We start from the raw sequence: 17,650 nt of genomic DNA, 5'->3' as shown, positions 1-17,650 counted from the left end.
TTTCCCTAAAGCCCGGGAGAGAGTGGAAACCTACAAGCATCCCCTTCACACTCTCTTCCCGCCTTGACACTATTTGTTTAGGTGGGCGGGACCAAGACGTTGTCACCGTGGACACTCCCCTAGGAAGCACAGACCGTCCGTGTGGGTCTTCTAGACGCCCCTGGGTGTGAACAGAAAGCAAGGCTCATCCAAGGCGGCCCCGCAGGCCAGCAGCAGCTGGAGGGAAGCCAGTCCACGCGAGGGGACTAGGACTTGGGTCACTTTTGACAAGGAACTTGGGAACAGCATTTAAAAAACCGTGATCACGGGGCACCTGGGTGGCTCAGTCAGTTAAGTGGCCAACTTCGGCTCAGGTCATGACCACGTGGTTTTGTGAGTTCGAGCCCCATGTCGGGCTCTGTGCTGACAGTGCAGGGCCTGCTTGGGACTCTCACTCCCTCTCTCTCTGCCCCCTGCCCTGCTCACGCACATGCACGCGCTCTAACTAAATAAACTTAAAACACTTTGTGGCCACTCCTAATTTGGGTGTGCGTGGGGGGTGTATTTACCACTAAACGAGTCCCCTTGAATCTTCTGGGTGCTCAGTGAACTCTCGCACTGGCCGGAAACGCCCGTGTCTCCATGTGCTGTGGTGGCCATTGCCGCTTGATTATGTTTCTACGAGCATTTTCTACTTGAAATCTAAAGGCTGCTTTCACACCCAAGTCCTGATCAAAGTAGGTTAATGGCATAATTTTCAACATTTAATGGGATTGACTAATGTTTACTCTTTGGCTACACCTCATGCCGGCACCGTCATTAGGAAAACCCTATCTGGAGGAAACGTGTGCGGTACACATATGATTTCCTCCCTGGAAATCTCATCACCGCAGATTCCTGCAAGAGAACCCTGTAGATTTACTTGCATGGCCTTTCTCAGCATATAAAGATAGAAGGCCATGATATCAAGCCTTTCCAAAAAAGATCCCAATTGGAGAGGACCTTCGAGGCCAACGGTGAAGCAGGGTGGGCTCACGAAAGGAGAGCCCGGGCCACCACCGATGCCTCCCCACCTGCATGGCTACCAGGCTTCAGGGGCCCCGGGGGCACCAAGGTGCAGAACCCCCTGCTTCCGCTCCCCGGGGCACCCGTGGTCCCGGACTCATGCAGAGTCCCCAGCAGGCTGCATCTAGCCCCCTATTGGTTGGGTTTGGCCCTCAGAAAGTTTTTTTAAAAATACCGTATTGGTGGGGCTCCTGGGTGGCTCGGTCGGTTGAGCGTATGTCTTCGGCTCAGGTCATGATCTCACAGCTCGTGAGTTCAAGCCCCGAGTCGGGCTCTGTGCTGACAGCTCAGAGCCTGGAGGCTGCTTCGGATTCTGTGTCTCCCTCTCTTTGCCCCTCCCCACTCTGTCTCTCAGAAAGAAACGTTAAAAAAAAATACTATATTGGCTATCAACATTTTAAAATAAGAAAATTGGACATGAAAATAGGAGTTTATGACTACTCTTAAAAATTTACCGTGGGCCCAAACTGCCCCCTGGAGCTGAGTGTCAACGATGCAGGCTTGCGCTCAACACCTGGCCCTCTGCCCCTCGCCCCACACTGCTCCCTCTTGGATGCTCCCACAGGACCGGCACATGGGGGCAGACAAGGTACAAAGAGACTCCTGCCAACTGAAGCCCTCCCTGGCTCACCACCTCTAAATTCTGCCCAAACGGAGAACGCGCTTTTGGGAGTCGGGCCATACGACACCTGCTGCACGTTTTCTGAAAAGCCGCCCTTTTACGGTCCACGACCCTGACAGTGGTCTCCTCCCGTAACAGCAGCTGGCACGGCACCGGGACCCCAGGCGGTCCGAACGCAGGCCCGGCCAGGCCAGCGTCTGCACGTGCTGGTGACGCGAGGGGCCCTGGTGCGAGGGCCTGGCGTGAAGCCGGGAAGGCCGGGCCCGTTTCTCTACCTGGCCCGTTTGGGTGGCTCACCCACAACCCCTACAACCTGTCCTGCCCCTATGCATAGCTCTGGGCACGTCCCCGGACAGCTGTGCCTGCGCCGCGGCATCCTGGCCCGCCACGTTCACCCACGGACGAGCACGGGGCCTTGGAGCCCAGGTCCGGCTCCAGCACACGAGGCTGCTCCCCGCGGAGCCCCAGCTGCAACGATTGGATCCCACGTACAGGGAGCAAGGGAGGGCAGCAGGCCGGACGGCGCTCCGCACGATGGGGGCCGCGAAGGCCGAGACCGGACGAGACCCCACGTCCAGGGTACGTTCCAGCTGCAGAGGGGCCCTGACGTGCCCAGGGAGGCCAGGCCAGGGGAGGGGGACGGCCCGGGGGCACACATACGGCTGTTAGCCACTCTGCCTGCCTCGGATCCCGTGAGGCTTTCCCCGCGTTCCCCTGGGCCCCTGTGGACCTCTGTATGGCTCATGTTTCTGGGACAAATGCAGATGTGCTTTATGAGATTCGGGGGTGCTGAGCGTGCGAAAGAGAGGGCCACATTCCTAGCCTTCGGCGCTGGCAAGAAAGCCGTCCTTAACGGTGACGGCGGGATCACGCGGGGCTGCCGTCACGTCTGGGCTTTGGACCTTATCTTAAGCCGTTCTTACGAACTCAGAAACGTTCTAGGAGGCCAATCCTGGGAAAGCAGCCCGGGAGGACAAGAGGAGGGGGGCCGTCTGCAGCTGCTTCCTTCCCCGGGTGCCCGGCTCCGGCCCGGCTTTGCCATCTCCTCCGCGCAGCCCGCGGCCCTTCCCCCATGCGGCTGAGCCAGCTCACGGGAGGCATTTCTACAGCCAGAGAGGTGCACGTTCACCGGAAGATGCACTCGAGGAGCGTGCTGGGGTGTCGGGAGGCCGCGGGCCGCCTCTCTCTGACAGGCGGTGCCCCGCGCCCCGGGGAGCCTGCTCGGCCAGCGGCGCCGGCGGCCCGGGAGGCCCTCCGCTCCGCGCAGCTGGTGTGACGCCCGTTCCCTGTGGCTTCACCAGTTTTCCTGCCAAGACCAGCCGTGGCACTGACCTCATGCAGCGTTTCCACCGTTTTCTTCCCTTTTTTATAATACGTGTTTTATAAAAACCTGGTTCGGGAGAAAGAGGACTTAAGACATCACTTTTCTTAGAGGAAAAGGCAGTTTTGAGGAGCCACTCTTCCAGAAACGTCTATCTTCACTCTAATTATTCACTCTGAGCACCATAAAGGCCTTCAAACACCCTCCGAGTTGCAGCGTGGCGGGGCCACTCTGCACACGTGACCCGCCTGCCACGTGGGGACTGTGGTGGCCCCGCCGCCTGGGGTCCCCATGGCAACATTCTGCTTTACCCTGTAAACACCGGACGCGGGTATGGACACGCACAGAATCGTTTAGGAGCCAACATGGCACGTCCCTGTTTCCCTCACAGAGGAGAATCTTACTTCCTGATTTCCCGAGTGGCTGAGGGCAGTACGTCTACGAACCCATCCCCGGCTCTCCACGTTTTCAGCACCACGGGAAAGTGGTCATGCACATATTTAAAAAAATAAATCACTAGCTGGAATAAACCTGACCACGAAGATACACCTTGAGTGAATGGCTGTTTTTAAGTATCTGTATTAGAGTTTCTCCCACGGACAGACACCTTTGCTATCGCCCCGTTTTAGCACTGCCTCAAATTCCGCTTGTGTCACAGAAGCAAGGGGACGGGAAGAAACCAAATGCCATCAATGGGAGGCCCGAGTAGAAGACACGTCACACGAGTACCGTTGTTACTCCTGTTACTGGCAGCGTAAGTAGCAACCGTCCGATTTGGGGGGAAACTATAAGCCGGAGTCATAAGGATCTCACTCGTGTGCGGTGTGAGCACGTACGTGTGTGTGCGACTGTGTATGTGTGTCTGGACACACACACGTGCGTGTGCTTGTGTGAAGTAACCATACAATTAATTGGTCACGAATCCAACAGCTTTAATCCGATGGAACAGTGTGGGACACACTTCCTAAGCCCAGCTGGCATTTTCTTTTCTCGATACCGGTCTCTGCGGGGTCAGAAGCCTGTGTGTGGGCCTGTCCTGCCCCGGGTGGCCGATCGTAAGGCCCCTGGAGCCGCTGGTCCCGCTCAGTCGTGACAGACACCCCAAGGCGCCTGCACCTCTGAACTCTGAGGGGACCCACGTGTCCTATGCGCGGGGAGCTTTAGGCAGGACTTTGCCAGCTGTTAGCACCGCCTGGGTCTCCGAGCTTGGTGGCAAGTCTTGCTATTTTGTCTCACGTAATTCCATTAAACTTGTCCCACAGCAGAAATAGAAAGCAAGCCACTGAGAGAACGTCACACTGTCTGGCACTGTCGGCCGGGGACACTTACCACATCGCGTGCATGTAGGTGGGGGGCAGGCGTGGGCTGCTGACGGGAGTGCAGTTGTAGGACCTCATGATCCTTTCTGCCAGTAGAAAATTGCGAAACAGACTCGCCACCAACAGGTCCTGTCTGAAGAGTTTTTGGAAGAGATCTGGGGGCAGACAAAACATACAAAGGTACCTTTGGCGACTCACGTCCAGCATTTAAAGCCAAAGACACAGATTTACTTCTATCGGAATTTTTTACAAGCAAGCTGGGACTCATACGCACGTTTCCTGTTGGCAAAATGCACACACAGATATACTCACACAGATGCAAACACCAAACCCTAGAGAGTCAGTACAGAAAAAACGCAGACAAGTCTTATCAGAACATTTCTGGTTTTAAGAAATACGGGCCGTGCCAATTTTTATGAAGAAAGGTGGGCCCTGAGTCTGCCTAGAAGATAACACGGTAACGTCGGAGCGAGCGCTCATGTGGGGCTCGCTGTCTGCCACCGGTCTTGGCGCCTGATGCGCTGTGGCTCACGGAGACCCCCAGAGGCTCTTGCTGCCCCCCCCCCCCCCCCCCAGCTTTCCTCCCCGACAAGATCTCGCTGCTTCCGGCTCGCTTCCCTTATTCCGTGGCCCAGTGTCTCCCACCAGGCGGCTGCCCTCCCCGGCCCCACGCGGCCCGGCCCGGCCGCCTCCCTGCCCTGCCCCACGCCGCCTCACCCCGAGGCAGCACGTTCCAGGCGATGGTGTCCGTGATGGCTGTGAAGATCCAGTTCAGCTCTCCCAGAGGGGTCCTCCGGTCATTCAGCCGGCCGGGGATCCTAGGAGACACGGGGTGCTTTCATTAGTGACTACCCAGAGAGTCCTGGCTCCTGAAGAGGGGCGCGGGGAGGAGATGTGGGGAGAAGGGGGGAGACGCAACACCGCAGGCAGAGGCGGGGGAGGCCGGCCCCGCCCGTGACGTGGAGACCGGCGCACTCCGGCCTCCGTCTTCACCGTCCTCCCCTCCACGGCTACACAAAGCAGCCCCTTGGGGTCCCCCGATGCGTGGGCCCGACCCAGCGGCTACACACACCAGTCTCGTGGTTTCCATGGCCGATCTCCTGCCCCCACAGGGCAGCCCGGGCATCTGCTACAGGGGAGCCCGTGCCTCGTTCTTCCTTTCTGCACCTCCCTGCGCCCCGGAGCCCCGTGGCTCCAGGCCGTGGAAGTGCACTTTCGACCCGAGAGCTGGGGGAGAAAGCCCGTCTTCTGAGGTCAGCTTCCCTTCCGTTCGCCCATCACATATCTGGGTGCCTGCTCTGGGGCCAGGTGCTGGCCTAGCACCCCGCTGTCTAGGACCCGCAGACACGCCGCGGCTGAAGTGTGCAAGGAACGGGCACTTGAGGAGGTAGCGACCTTGAATGTCTTGCCACGGGTTCGCTCTCTTTGAACACACTCAGAGTTCTCCAAACTGCAAGGTGAGAGGGCACGTCCCCAAGAGGGCCCTCACCTCCGACACGTCTGACGCCAGCCGCAAGTTCCAAGGGTCCCCGAACCACTCAGTTTGGAGAACTCACCAGGAGGAGTCGCGCAAGTCAGTGAACGCTGTCACATTTGCGGTTCCGTTTATTAGAAAGAAATACAGAGACTCAAGTCAGTCGAGGGACGGCGGGGGCAGAGTCCAGGAAAAGTACCAAACGCGGGGCCTCCGTGTCGCCTCCTGGCATCCACGTGTGACAACGTGCACAGAGCTCTGCCAACCGGGGGGCCCTGGGGCCTTGGTGTCCACCTGGGAGCACTGCTTGGCCAACCGCGGCCCATGAGCTTGACCTCAGCCTCCAGGTGGACGGACACCACACTCAAACCCCGGCCCAAATCACGTGGTTGCCCTCTGGGGACGGAGGGGGTGCCTCCCCCCTCCCCGCCCCTGCTGAGAGGACTAGGTGTGGCTGGCACCCGCCCCAAGCAGTGATGTTCCTGTCTGAAATGGCACCGGCCCTCTCCTTGTGCAAGGCCTGGTTCTTCACCACACAAACATCCACTGTTTAACGTCCACAACAAGCCTATTCGGGCCGAGACTTCAGATTTTTGGATTCATACGTCGTCTCGGGTGCAGTTGCCTTCACGAGACTAAAACCCCACAGGTGCGTCCGTCGGAGGCCAGGCTGGGTCATGCGCACAGGCCTTCCAGCAAGGTGGCCGAGGGGCGTGTTGCCTGCCTTAACCCCCTTTGAAGGACGGGAAGAAAACACCCGACCTGGACGGCAGGAATCAGGCACGCACCAGCCGGCACGGGCCGCCCTGGGGGTGGAGCTGGCACCGCCCGTCGGGAAAGGACAGACCTGAGAAGGCGGGGGACGCGTGCATCCTTCACGTCGCGAGTCTGCTTCCAGAAAGCAACCCTAAACTGGACACGAGGAATGGGGACACACGACACGCGGCGTACGTACAGGGGCGAAAAGTCAGAACCGAGGCACGTCACCACAACAGGAGGAACGAGTCGGTTAGGGAACAACCCCCTGGAATTACTTCCAGCCCTCAGACCGCCGCTTAGGAATATTTCAACGATTTGGGAAACCGCACGCTTTCTAACACCGAGTGAGGGAGACAGATTCTGTGCAGCCATCACCACCCAGGACGCGCCGCGGGCGGGGCCAGAAGACACGGCCTCGAGGCAGGACCGTGAGGATGCCGCTGTCATCTCACGTGGGCGCGCAGTCGGCATCTGCTGCACGGGGCGTACCCCGCTAGAGCGATGGGGAGCAAACCAAGCCCCGGTTCCTTCGTCTCCCCACCCCCCGCCAAAGCCCCTGGTGGCCGTGCTGGGGGAGGGGCGGCTGCCGGGCGACAGGAAGGCACTCTTGGAAGAGTCTGACCAAGGTCTGTTTGCAAACCTGGACCCAGCGCGTCAGGGACACCAGCCAGGCCGTCTTGAATCAGGCGAGGCAGCACAGAGGTCCGATCCCCTGGGTAAAGGGACACCACAACCCAGGAGCACGGAGCTGCTGAGATTTCCGCCGTGGTGGGTGCGTGGCTAGGCCGCTGGGATGACAGAGGCTAACCCTTGTCAGGCTACGGTCAGTGTGTATTTGGGGGCTTAAAAAAATCCTCATCTTGTGACAATCTCCAGCAGATAAATGCAAAAGCAGCCTCCTGCTACCGTCTGGAAACTCCATGGGTCCTGTTCACTAAGCTCATCGTGAAGCCAGAGACGAAGCTGCCTGCCGACCTACAGAGACAGACCCACGCATCATTCAAATTGACCCACCTGCCCATCGGTCCCCGATGCCTCTGCACACGGCAGGCTGGGATGGGTACTGGGGAGGGCAGAGTGGAACGAACCAACTTCCCCCACTTGTCGGGTCACTTCAGGGGGCCTGGTGGCTCAGTCGGCTGGGCATCCAGCTTCAGCTCGGGTCGTGATCTCATGGTTCCCGAGTTCGAGCCCCGCGTCGGGCTTGCTGCTGTCAGCCCAGAGCTCAGTTTGGATCCTCTGTCTCCCACCCTCTCTCTCTCTCAAAAACTAACAAACTTAAAAAAAACTAAATCACTTCAGAAACGTTTTGTTTCTGTTTTCCTTTCTGTATCAGATCCTACAGAATGTCAGAACCCAGCGTATGCTGGAGGCCACCTGGACCCCAGATGGCTCACACGGGGCCACGGAAGGGACGGAGCAGCACGGAAGGTCAAACCCAAGACCGCACTTCATTACAGAGCTCCTCCGAACCCCCAAAGGGTTTCATTGACAATCAACATAGTTCTTTCAAAATTTAAATCCACAGTGTTAATCAAGGCTAACTTCTGTGAGAAAAGCATAAAAAGCTGCAGTTTAGGAACAGATCATTGAATTGGGAGAAGAGAAAGCCCAGATTCGAGTCCCAGCTGGGCTGTATCTGGGTAACTTCTGGCATCTGTGTCTCCGCTTGGAGCCACTGAGGCTAACCTTACGTGCAAACCAGAGTCTAGAGTCAGACGGGCAGCACTTGAGAGGAAGACACAGCAGACGGCCACAGTGATGGCCCTGAAGAGTGCGGGCCACCGCCCCAAACCCTTCGTTACCGCCACTGCTGTCACCAGATACCCTGATCTCCCCCAATATCTGGGATCACCTACAGCTTTCAGATCCTTGACCTCAATACCCAGGCCATCACTGGCGACCTCCAGCCCCAGCCCTGGTAATACAGTAGCTGCTCGTCAGGATCCACACCCCCATTCTTATGAGGAATGAGAGGGTCTTCCCTCCTGGACCACACTCTCCCTCACTGACACCTGTCTGCTACCCTCTGCCGTCTATGTAATCAGTACAACGGTCCCCGCATGGGGAACACGCCACTTAGCCTCTGACACGGCCCCATCCTAGGCGCCATCTTCTGGCCCACCCAGACCCCGGACCTGGTAGAGACGGTGTGGGCCGTGTTCCTATGCTGCCCCGGCTGCCCCGATGACGAGGACAGCGTACAAGTCCATGCAGTCCTGCTGAGGAGGTGGGCTCCCGGCGTGCACTGTGACACCTCCCCGCCCCTGTCCTTCCCTGTCCCTTGGCCTCCACTCCCAGTGGCCTGTGCCGAACACCGGAAGGCTCCTTCTGTTGTCCAGAGGAAAACAAAATAACATAGAAGTTCACGCCCCACGAGACCACCAATCGGGCGGGGCACTCTGTCCTGGTCTGTGTGTGTCCGTCTGCCTCCTTCCCTAACCTTTGCTCACCTGTCTTCACGGCTCACCTCCACGACTACCACTGTCTCTCCCTGTGTTGTGTCCCCATGTCGGGGCCCACGAAGATGCTTTCACCAAAGGTCAAAACCTCAGAGGCACAGACAGATGGCCTCTATGAGGCCATGGGCAAGCGAGGGCAAGAGCACGGCCCTGTGCAGTCGGGTGGAACGTTCCCACTTGGCTTCAGAACCACCCATGATCGCCACCTTGACACACTGAACTTTTTTTTTTTTTTAATTTTTTTAACGTTTATTTATTTTTGAGACAGAGAGAGACAGAGCATGAACAGGGGAGGGGCAGAGAGAGAGGGGGAGACACAGAATCTGAAACAGGCTCCGGGCTCTGAGCGGTCAGCACAGAGCCCGACGCGGGGCTCGAACTCACGGGCCGTGAGATCATGACCTGAGCCGAAGTCGGCCGCTTAACCGACCGAGCCACCCAGGCGCCCCTTGACACACTGAACTTTGAACTAGCTCCCAGTCCCTTCTCCCCCCACCCTGCCGGGCAGGTCCATTACCTCGCAGTCTGAAAAAACACGGAGCTCTTTCTGCCTCGGTTCACCTGCTCAGCCTGCCCCCGCCCCCCCCCCCCCCCAAACGGCCTCCCTGTCCTCTGGGCACCAGGTCCCGGTTCCATCTTTACAAGCAGAGCTCCACCGTCACTGTCCATGGCGACGCCCCTGTCCCGACGGCCTCGGCTGAGCCCCTCTGTGGCTGCCCTCCCGTTTCTGTCCTTTGCTAGTGACTCCCCTCTTCATCTATTCCCCACTGCTCAGTGCGTGCTCCTTACAAGCAGATGATAAATTCCCTTCCCTCGATACAAATCAATCACCTGACGGCTGCTGGCGGAGTGCCAGCATGACCCCGATGGCCCAAGACTGGACTGTGACTCACGTTACCTCTCCCTTTGTAAAAGGACCGCGCCCACAGCGGCGGCTCAGAGAAGCCCTCGCAGACGCGAGGAAGCCTGGCTGCTGGGCAGGGAGGAGGGCGGCACCCGGCACCCAGGGCCCGTCTGGGCTGTCAGGATGGGGTCTCCCAGCTGAGGGCTGAGCGCGGCAGGGGTACAGGGCCCGCTCTTCCCCGGTCCTCGGCACCTCCACGGGGTGACCTGTGCCCTACCGCTCAGTGCGGGCCCGGCGGAGACCCCACCCGGGGGGCACACGGCCGGCCTCCTTCCCCGCCCCTCCCCCCGCCTCTCCCCATAGACTGTGTCCCCTGTTGTAGTGTCTGCACCCCACAACCAAACAGCGTGGGGCGTGGGGGAGATTCTGTGTCTCGCTTGTATATTTACTCTTCTCAGGCTGCTTTCTGTTTCTCTCAAGCTTTCTCCTTCACTAAATAGGCCCCGGTCCAGCTACATGGAACTTGCCGTTTTCAAAGAGTCCACGTGCCCCCAAACCTGTGCAGACCACCCTCACGCAGTCCTTAAGCCTGTCTGCTCACGGAGGACATCCCAGGGGCCCCTCCCGTCCTGGGGCTCCCCCGAGGCCCACTGGTTGCTGCCGCCACCCCACAGATGCCTCTGCTGGACACGGGGGCTGCAGCCCAGCCTGTCCTCACCCAGCGCTGAGCACAGACGGCTGATCTGTACCAGGTGCCCCATGCGTATCTGACGAGAGAAGGAATGATCCTCCTGAGGGATCACAAGCCCTGTGTTAAGTAAAATGTTGAGCAAACAACTACAGTTTCCAAGAAAACGAAGCAAACTCACTGAAAACAGTCTGGTGATACGCAGATAACACAAATCCTTCTCAATCCCGTCGTGGAGGGACCGCAAGTTACACATTCCTGTCTTTAAGCACAAGATCAAGTAATTTTAAAGACGCCGAAATAACACTACATAAAGGGATGCTCCGTTTTTGTTAAAAACACCCACAGAAACACCTAGAAAGTAAGTCTGGAAGGGCAGGCGTGCACCAGGGTAGTAACAGTGACTATCTTGGTATGGTGAGGGTTATAAATGACTCAAGTTCTCTCTGCTTCTCTGTATTTAATAATATATCTATGCTGAAAACATACTACTGTATAATAAGGAAAAACCAAACCTTTTTTTTCTTTAGTAAGAGGAAGGCCATAGCAAGTCTTCCTGAAAAGGGAGGTATTTGAAAACCGCATTATTTAATGACTTTATATCATTTCATATTCAACTAAAATATAGCAAGATACACCTTTCCTTCATCTACTTTAAACGCCTTCATGGAAATGATAGTGTAAAGAAAAAAAAGGAAAAAAGGAAGACGAGGGGTCCCCACTGGCCCCTACACAGTGACCTCCAAGCATCTGTCTCTGACTTCTTCATTGTAAGATGTATCTGCTTGTAAAACACACCCTCAGAGAAGCCCCTTGAATGACTATGACCAGGCTACTCAAAAGAGAACTTCACTCTGTACTGTATTTATCACAACCAGAGATGTTTGATGCCATCTGCCGAATTCATGGGATGAAAATAAAAAAGAAAGAAACAACAACAAACTACGCGGCATTGTGAAGTCAATTTTAAAAGGCTTAAACAAATGGGGAGGTATACTATGTTCATGGATCAGAAGCCTCAGGGTAGTGCAGACAGTATTTCTTGAATTGATGTGCACATTCGGTGCAATCACAGTAACAGTCTCAGCAGGCTGGCTGGAAACCGATGAGCTGTTTCTAAAATTTACATGGAAATGCAAGGAGTTAGAACAGCAAAACCATTTAGGAAAGGAACAGGTTTACAATGAAGCTACAAGAATCATGGCACTGGCATAAATATCAATGTAACAGGACAGGGCAAAAGAATTCCACAATTACATCAGATGCTTTTTGTCAAAGGCATTTTTTCAATGGGGAAAAGACAGCCTTTCTACAACGGTGCTGAAACATCTAGAACCGGAAATCCATGTGGAAAAAAATGACCCTTGACTCTCACTGCTCACCACGTGCAAAAATTAACTTGAAATGGACCACAAACTTAGACATGAAAGTTAAAACCATAGGGGCTCCTGGCTGGCTCAGTTGGTGGAGCGTGCAATTCTTGATCTCAGGATTTTCAGTTTGAGCCCCATGCCGGGAGTGGAGATTACGAAAAAGCAAAAAAACAAAGCCTGTTTTGTTTTGTTTTTTTAAAGTTAAAACTGTAAAAGTTTTAGAAAAAAGATAGGAGAAAATCGTCACAACCCTGGGCCAGGCACAGTTTTGTTAGGCGCGACATAGAAAGTATAAATCGTAAAAGAAAAAAACTATTAAATCAGATTTCATCAAAATGAAATGTTTCTGGTCTCAGAAGACTGTTGTGAAAATGGAAACCCAAGTCAGATGGACCAAAGACAGAAACCTGACGACGACTCATCTAACACATATAAAGGGCTCTTGAAGATAAACAACACAATTAAAAAATGGGAGACATAAACATATGTTTTATTAAACAATATAAATTAACGGCCACAGCGCGTGTTCGGCTTCATTAGGCAAATGCAGATTAAAATCACGAGGACCCAGTGCCACACATCCAGCAGAACAGCTAAAATTGAGAGACGAGGTTGGTTCGCAGCCAAGTGTCGTTCTGAACGAGCGGCTGGCACACTCACACGTTACTGGTGGGAACGAGATCACTGTGGAAAACGGCTGACAAGTTTCGGATTCAGGCCAAATGTACACCTGCCAGACGACCAGCCATTCTACCCTTCTGCCCTTGTCCCGGGGAAGCGAACACATAGTGACGCGCACACTAGTACGTGAGTATCTCTGGCAGGTGTGCTCACTGCCACCAACGCGGAGAAACCCAGATTTCCATCAACAGGAGAACGATCGAGACCGTGATACGCGCAGTGGAGTACTACTCGCAACAAGAAGGGAGTGAACTGCTGACTTGCTCGGCACGGGTAAATCTCAAGGGCCCCACACTGAGAGGAAGAGGCCAGGCACAAAAGAATACGTTACAATTTTCTATTTACACGACGCTCTAGGAAAGACAAACCTAAGGAACGACACGACAAAGCCGATCAGTGTTTGCCTGGGTTTGGGAGTGGGGTGGGGATTCACCGGAACAAGGTACAAGGGAAATTCTGGGCGATGTTTTGAGTGAAGGGGGTTGCACAGGCGTATAAACCTGCCAAAACGCATCAAACTGTACAAAGTGAGTTCACCTTATTGAATGTAAGCTGCCGTTCAACAATGATGATTTTAAAGTGAAAAATCAAATGAAGGGGAAAACTAGGGCATTTTCAAACAATAAGAACAGAATTTTTCACCGGCAAACCTGCTGTAAAGGGAGCTCTTTCGGGAAAGAGAAGTGATCTCAGAACGATGCTCTGAGACGCAGGAAGGAGTGGAGACCAACGGAAGGTGTAAGCACAGCTGAGCATTAACTACTGAATATTAGTATGGAGATACTTATGGAGATAAGAACGTACAGAGAAAATATGTGACGATACCTGTGCCCGTGTAAGTGGAGTTAATGTGCTCTCATGTCCTTGTGTTGTCTGGGAAGTGGTAAAAGTACTAATCAAAGTTCAACTTTAATAAGCTGGGGTCCCCCAAGGCTATGGCCTGAGGGCCAAATGCAGCCAGTAGCCTGTTTTTTTTTGCTTTTGTTTTTGTTTTGCTCTGGCCCATGAACTGATAACGTTCTTTACGATTTAAAGTTGACACTAAGAATACAAGACAGAGATTTTGTGTCTTGCGAAGCCTGACGTGTGTATTATTTGGCCCCTTACAGAAAACACACCGAGGCCACTGCTCTGGAAAGGAAGAGAACATACAGTCAATAAGGTGATAGAAAGGGAGAAAGGAGTAGTAAAATTGCTAGATCAATCCAAAAGAGGACAACAGAGGAGGAGAAAGGAAGACAGAAAAAGAAGGCATGGAAAAGAGCGTGTGGGTAGCTCAGCTGGTTGAGCATCTGACTCTTGATTTCGGTTCAGGTCGCGATCTTAGGGTTGTGAGACTGAGCCCCACGTTGGGTTCTGCAGCTGGCAGCGTGAAGCCTGCTTGGGATTCTCTCCCTCTCTCTCTGCCCTCCCCCTGCCTGCACTCATGCACACACTCTCTCTCAAAAAAAAAAAAAAAAAAAAAATGGAGGAAAACAAAATGAACAGATTTCAATTCAAACATGTCAATTATTACACTAGCTATAAAAAGACTAGATACTTCAATTGAAGTCAATGATTTTCAGACTGGATTTAAAAACAAAAGTCAGCTATGTCCTAAAAAAGTGGGGGGGGGGAATACACACCTTAAATAAATATATATAAACATTCAGAAACACATATATTAGGATACCTGCTTAAATATAGATACGGATGAGGGGCGCCTGGGTGGCTCGGTCGGTTGAGCGTCTGACTTCGGCTCAGGTCATGATCTCACGGTCTGTGAGTTCGAGCCCCGCGTCGGGCTCTGTGCTGACAGCCCGGAGCCTGGAGCCTGTTTCAGATTCTGTGTCTCCCTCTCTCTGACCCTCCCCTGTTCATGCTCTGTCTCTATCTCAAAAATAAATAAAACGTTAAAAAAAATTTTTTAAAATATAGATACGGATGAAAAACATAGACTCTTGCAAACATGAATCAACTGTCCCGCAAAGTGGACTTTATGGCAAAGGCATTATTGGAGATGGAGAGACATTTTTCAACGATAAAAGTTTCCATTCATTCCACCAGGAAGGGGGAGTCAGTTATGGCTAATTTGTCCTTCTGCAGTTCTGAAGGGCAAAGCATGCGGTCAAAAGGGGGAACAGGCTTTTAATTTAGAGTAAAGTGGCCATGAATTGTCAAAACTAGTTTTTGAAGGAGAGGAGGGAGTTGAGATGCATGTATCAGCAACTTCTCTAGGAACGCAGCAGGTTATAGGGAACCCTAACAGTGTCAGGGAATGGCAGAGCAAGGGTGTGGGACTACAGACAGAAAGGGACGACCTCGGTAGCCCTAAGGACAACCCAAAAGCTGGACAAGTAGAGACCACTATGTCAAGTCTCCAGTGAACACGACAGACTTCCAGACTTGCACGCACGACCCCCAGTAAGAAATGTGTTGTGCGCGGTGACGCCACGTGCGCTCACAGACAACCTCGGGTAAGTGTACACGCTCAATACAAGCAAAGAACACTCGTGTCACTAGGAAAACACTGCTACTTTCTCTCCATTTCTTTTTTTAACAGAGGCTGTGGCCCACCAGACTGGTTTAACCACTAATAAACCATGACCCGCGGTTTTAAAAAACACGGACTTCATGAAGCTCTTGTTAATTTCTCCAGGAGGGCATTGGCTCAGGGGTATCAAAAATGTTGATGGTCAACACAGCTCTCGAGGGACGTCAGAGATTAGAAAACCACACGATTCTACGTCTAAATAGCTGGCTGATTTTTTTTTTTTTTTTTTAACCCACACAGGCAGCTTGTTTTCTAATGATTTTTCAAACTCTGTACTGAGTCTCTAAATCAGATCGTTTATGCGCGCAGTGCTGCTACCCTCGGCCCCCTTTCGTTCTGCACTTAACAGCTCCCACAGATTAGAAAACTGCTAATCTTTACTTGGGAAGCAACTGGCATTGATGAAAAATGTATTTGCAGATTCCAGAGGAAAAGGAGTGATGGTTTCCATGGCTCAGTGCTGAGCAGGAGTTAATACAACACTGGAGATGATCTACCTTTCACTGAATTTATTACAGAATGATAAACTACCGCCCATCCCTGGAGCAGCCAACAACAGCACCAAGTACTGGGACGCGTCCCTCTGGAGGCTGCAGACAAAAATCAAAGGGAGACATGGGATCAAAGAGAGGAAAAAAGCAGGTTCCCATTTGCTTATTCAACATGTTTATCTCACACAATGAAAACAGATTGCTTTTTATTAAGCAGTGCGGATTCCAGAACCCGTAAGAAATAAACCTGAGCCTAAGTTTATTTTTGAAGCTTTTCTGGAAAAGCTGATTTTCTTTGGACTTCCCACTGCCAAGACTGATCTTCAGAGGAACTCTTTCCTGAGAGCTACAGACGCGGGACCAGTGTCTAAGCTGAGTTCTCTGGGAAGCTGCTAAGAAGCCTGTTGTGCTCGGGAAAAGCAGCCTTTTTTTTTTTCTTTTAAAATTAAGGTTTTCTTTATTTATTTTGAGAGAGAGAAAGTATGAGTACAAGCAAGGGAAGGGGCAGAGAGCAGGGGTGGGGGAGGGGAGAGAATCCCAAGCAGGCTCCATGCTGTCAGTGCAGAGCCTGATCTGATGCGGGGCTTGAACCCGTAACTGTGACTTCATGACCTGACCCGAAATCAAGAGTAGGACGCTTAGCTGACTGAGCCACCCGAGTGCCCCAGGAAAGGCGGCTTCTAAACTGACAGAATTCAGGGGACAGAATTCACACAAATTCCCTCCTGATCCAGACAAATCCTAAGGAACACTTGCCTCTGAGCCAGATGAATCCTGGGGAACCCTTCCTCCCTGATCCTAATGAATCCCAGGGAGCACTTCCCTCCTGACCCAAACGAAATCCAGGGAACGCATGCCCCTGATCCAGATGGATCCTGGGGGGCACTCTCCCCTTGAGGCACTCAGCTACTTTCTGGCTCGGTCTCTCCAGATGTCTCTTCTGGAACATGCTGAGGCATCCTCACCAGTGAGCTTCTTTGTAAAAATCTGGTCTACAGGTCTACAGAAGGGGAAAGAGAGGCGATGGGTGTGGGGTGGAGGGGTGGGCTTTGCCTCCTCAGCATGTAACACATCTGCTGTTTAACAGAGATTGCTACCAGCCTCCCCTGGTGGGTCCTTAGCTGGCCAGAACCTTCCCAGTCCACGTGGGGACCGAAACGCCAAGGTCACTCCAAGCTGGTGCTCGGAAGGACTACCGGGTGGCTCGGTCAGTTGAGCGTCTGGCTCTTGGTTTCGGCTCAGGTCGTGGTCTCACAGTTTGTGGGTTCAAGCCCCACATCGGGCTCTGCAGCCGGCAGCGTGGAGCCTGCTTGGGATTCTCCCTCTCTCCCTCTCTCCCTCTCTCTCTCTCCCTGTCTCTCTCTGTCCCTCCCCGGCTCAAGCTGTCTCTGTCTCTCTCAAAATAAATAAATGTAAAAAAAAAAAAAAATTTTTTTTTTTTTTTAAATTCTGTCTCTTTCTGTTTGTTAAACAAATAAAAGTCTCCAAAACACGATCCAGTTGTGTTTGTTGTTCTTGGAACTTCTAGGCCGTTTTCCTCTCAGGTTTCCTGGCAGAGGTGTTCCAGCTCCTCCCCCTCCCCCTTCCCCTCCCCCTTCCAGGAACCTGTGCCCCGGCCGAGCTGACCGGTCACTTCTTCCACACGACAGACACCCCCTCATTTCATTTTGACCATGTCTAATCTGCCCTCGGAGACCAGAAACCTTGACACATACAACTCATGCCACCTCCTTAATAAGACCTTTCCTGATATGTCCCTAACCAAAACGAACCTTTCCTGCCTCTGAAACACCTGCGCATGAACCTGTGGGACATTACGCAATTCTTCAACATTATGCGCAGTCCAGAGACGAGGGACAGACCTGGGTGTATTCCTCAGGCTCTGCCACTTGTAGCTGTGTGACTGCCGGCAGGTCACTTGACCTCCCTGAGACTCTGTCACCTGCTCTATGCCGCCTACCTCTACGGCGAGACAGAAAAGTGGAATGAATTAACACATGACAAGTTAGCACAGACCCTGGAACACAGCAAGTGCCCAG

General features: G+C 53.3%; 1 protein-coding gene across 1 annotated transcript in view; it reads right to left on the bottom strand.

Annotated features, from left to right (window-relative positions):
- Window positions 1-17,650, bottom strand: part of RPTOR (regulatory associated protein of MTOR complex 1) — a 331,489-nt gene that overhangs the window by 103,073 nt on the left and 210,766 nt on the right. Inside the window, exons 8-9 of the mRNA XM_042965566.1 lie at window positions 5,024-5,124; window positions 4,317-4,461 (exon numbers count right to left, since the gene is read on the bottom strand). Coding sequence (XP_042821500.1) covers window positions 4,317-4,461; window positions 5,024-5,124 — 246 coding nt within the window. The remainder of the gene's footprint in view (window positions 1-4,316; window positions 4,462-5,023; window positions 5,125-17,650) is intronic.

This window comes from Panthera tigris, chromosome E1, assembly GCF_018350195.1.
Source record: "Panthera tigris isolate Pti1 chromosome E1, P.tigris_Pti1_mat1.1, whole genome shotgun sequence".
NCBI classification, from domain to species: Eukaryota; Metazoa; Chordata; class Mammalia; order Carnivora; family Felidae; genus Panthera; species Panthera tigris.
This window is presented reverse-complemented; position numbering and strand designations above follow the sequence as displayed.